At 32.9% G+C, this 3,515-nt stretch overlaps 1 protein-coding gene across 1 annotated transcript; it reads left to right on the top strand.

The window, feature by feature from the left end:
• Positions 1-829: 829 nt before the first annotated feature.
• Positions 830-2,171, top strand: LOC8262258 (NDR1/HIN1-like protein 2). Its single transcript, XM_002519580.4, has one exon. The coding sequence runs from the start codon at positions 1,219-1,221 to the stop codon at positions 1,981-1,983; it is 765 nt and encodes a 254-aa protein (XP_002519626.2). The 5' UTR covers positions 830-1,218; the 3' UTR covers positions 1,984-2,171.
• Positions 2,172-3,515: the final 1,344 nt, after the last annotated feature.

Here is a 3,515-nt window from a genome sequence, read left to right as displayed (position 1 = left end):
CTTGTGAAAAGTAAATGATATTACAATATTTTATAAAATTTAATATTTATGAAAAACGCCGATAAATTTATGAAAAATGTTTTATCTTTTTACAATCGTAAAATTTAATATTAAATTAAAAAATGACAATACTTTTTTACTTTTATAAATTATAATAATTTCTATAAATTTACTACAAGAAAAAAATAAACAATATTATAAAGATATAATTACTTTTTTCGAAATTCAATGATTTGTGAAAAAAATTTACAAATTTACAAAAATATTAACTTTTTTTGTGATCGCAAAAATTTATTGTTAAATTACAAAAAAAAAAAATTTGATAATTTCTTTTGTAAATTATTATTGCTAAATTTCAATGATTTACAAAAAATTAAAAATTTATAAAAAATACTAAATTTTTTTTATAATTGCAAGATTTATTATTAAATTACAAAAAAATTATCAAAAAATGATAATTTTTTTGTAAAATAAATTATACCCTTACACTTCTTATGCCTCCTTATTAACAAAAAAAAAAATATGGAATTTAAACCTCCATTAAATTATAATTTATTCATAATCATAAATTTTATTTGATTCCAAATATATGACGACATAGAGGTTTTACCGTTAAAAAACTCCAAATTTCTTTTTTCTTTTTTAAAAAAAGCCATGATATATAATATACCACTTGTATATCCATTGCCTTTCCGTAATACTTGCTCCAACTTCAAAATGCCTTTTCCTTTTCTTCTGTAACATAACGTTTTCTTAACAGGTAAGAACACAGCAACAGCAGTGCAGCATTCACAAAATAATAATAATAATAATAATAATCTTATAGCCCATATAGTTTATAGATTATTACAAACCCTAATAGTAGAGGTGTCCAGCAATTATTGAAGCCTTTTGCAGGACTTTCTTCTTTTAACTATTTCTTAACATACATTGCATATTCAAAAAAGCAAAAGAACAAAGCAATTCAAACACAAACATAATATTACGGTTTTCCAACTTTAATTCCACTAACACACTCCTTTTTCCAATCTCAAAAACATCAATGGCCCTACTACCCCCCTTAAATCAAAAGCCTCCTTTTTTTTTTTTTTTTCCTTCTTTCTTTAACCTTCTCCATGTCTCAAATATTTAAAGGAACTGAATTTTCTAGTCCTAATCCTTATCTTCTCCCTTAATACTTTGCTTCCAAAGGTTTTCCTTCCAGTTACTTGTCAAAATATGCTCTCACTTCCACCTCCACCCTCCCTACCACCACCACCACCAGAAAAGAAACTGCGAGATGTTCCGGTCCCCCCCAACCGAATTGTCATATCAAAGCAACCTGGAATCCAACCAAGTTCAACAGCAGTAGACATACCAAGTTCTGAAAGAAAAAGATCGAGAAAGCAGCCGAGTCTCCAGCACCCTCGGCCTCGCCGGACTAATCCTGTTGTATGGTTTGGTGCAGTTTTATGCCTCATATTTAGCCTTACCCTCATCTTCTTTGGTATTGCGACTCTAATTATCTATCTAGCCATCAAACCAAGGAGTCCTGTGTTCGACACTCCGAACGCGAACCTAAACAACATCTACTTCGACTCCCCTGAGTATTTCAATGGAGACCTCACTTTCCTTGCAAATTTTTCCAACCCAAACCAGAAAATCGATGTAAGATTCGAGTATGTGAGTATAGAACTTTACTTCTTTGACAGACTTACAGGAATTCAAACTCTACAACCTTTTACTCAGAGGCGACACGAAACAAGGTTGGAATCAGTTCACATCATATCAAGTTTAGTCTATTTACCACACAATCTTGGTGCAGAACTTCAAAAGCAGGTGCAGAGTAACAAAGTCATCTATAACGTAAGAGGAACTTTCAGAGTAAGAGCTAGTCTGGGTTTGATCCATTATTCATACTGGTTACATGGAAGGTGTGAGATAGAGATGACAGGTCCACCTACTGGTGTTTTAGTAGCTCGAAGTTGCAAAACGAAAAGATGAAGCAGAAGATTTCTTTTTCACTTTTTGCTTTATCCTACTTTGTCTGGAATCAAATCTAAATACAAGGTTTTATGTCTAAGTGTCTGTAAAGTTCATGGTAATTACAGTACAGGATTGTAGCAAATATGGCCCCAAGGATGTTATCTGAAATCTGAGACACAGAAATCAGAGTCATATGATTTTTCTGATGATTCTGGCAATTTTTTTCATAAGCTCCTTGAAGAGGTGGACTAAAGAAAGATAAAAGCAAACCAATAAGAGGACCAGTTAACACCGGTAATCAAGTGAATTAAAGTAGTTTCAAATCTTAGGTGCAGATGTTTGAAAATCTTAGGATTCAAAGCACTTTTAGCTTAATCCAGGGAGGAACAGCAATGATTCTAAAGCTAATTCCCCAGTATTGCTTTTTATTACTTTATGATTTGAGTGTCTTTACTTTAGATACCATTTTCAGAATCTTCATTGCTAAGAATGTCTACTAGATACTGCTTCAAGCCTGTCCCCTAATTGGCCATTCCAGTACTAATTTTCCACCTAACACAGTACTCAATTGATGTTATTGGTGGCCACCACAAGATCAACGAGGACAAAAAATGATTATTGGTGATGAGAATGCATCCTTAAAATCTCATTTATCTTTGTTTAAATACCCACAATTCACAATCTGACATCATTTGGCAGTTGCCATAGAGCAAGCCAAAGCCAACAAATATATAAATATGTGTTTTGGGATTTATATGGGAACACTTTCCTCGATCGATCTTGTGCTACAATTTCTCTTTAGTTTCAACACTCTTTAAATTCTCGAAATGCTTCAAACTTTCTACTGCAACATCAACTAAAATCACAAAACTTCCTATTTCAACTAGGAAAAGCAAAATGTGTGAAACCAATCTTCTTAAGAACCAAATACTTAGGGATTGCCTGCACAAGAAGCACCCAAAGAAAGAGAAGTGCAAGCATGCACATGAGCCACCACTATCTAGTCATAATCGCCCTATGACAATTGACAAATATTTGTGCGACAGCAGCATATTGCATATGTTATATGTAGAGTGGTCATCCTTACATTCCAGTGCACTCCCTTCAATTGTCAAATGGAAGTCAAGCCAATAAATCCATTCTGATTCTAACTGTGTTCACTTAGTATTGATTTATATGTAATGAGGATGTAGATACAATGTAATGAGGTGTAGGCTTTTAGACTAACTATGTTCATCATGAAGATGGAAATTTTGCAGGGGAAGCCAAAGCATGCATTTAATTCAATTATAGAGTAGCAGGTATTATAAAATGCATTACAGTTTTTATAGTCATATTAATGGATATGAAGCATAAATCTACCTGCCAGGTGCAAAATTCAACAGCAAACATCATACTATTCCTCCTCCTCGTTTTACTTTCTCCATTTTATACCCCAAAATAAAAACAATGCAGGGACAGTGGACCGGTTACACGACCAAAAATCCACGGAATAATAGGCAAAAAACTGCTGGAAGAAGCCTAAGTGCATAGCAAATAAATAACTAACA

The sequence above is a fragment of the Ricinus communis genome, chromosome 1 (genome assembly GCF_019578655.1).
Source record: "Ricinus communis isolate WT05 ecotype wild-type chromosome 1, ASM1957865v1, whole genome shotgun sequence".
Classification (NCBI taxonomy): Eukaryota; Viridiplantae; Streptophyta; class Magnoliopsida; order Malpighiales; family Euphorbiaceae; genus Ricinus; species Ricinus communis.
Note: the sequence above shows the minus strand (reverse complement) of the source record. Positions and strands in the feature narration are given on the sequence as shown.

Coding starts and splice junctions, on each gene's coding strand:
- LOC8262258 (XM_002519580.4), top strand. CDS start 1,219: ATGCTCTCACTTCCACCTCCACCCTCCCTACCACCACCACCACCAGAA.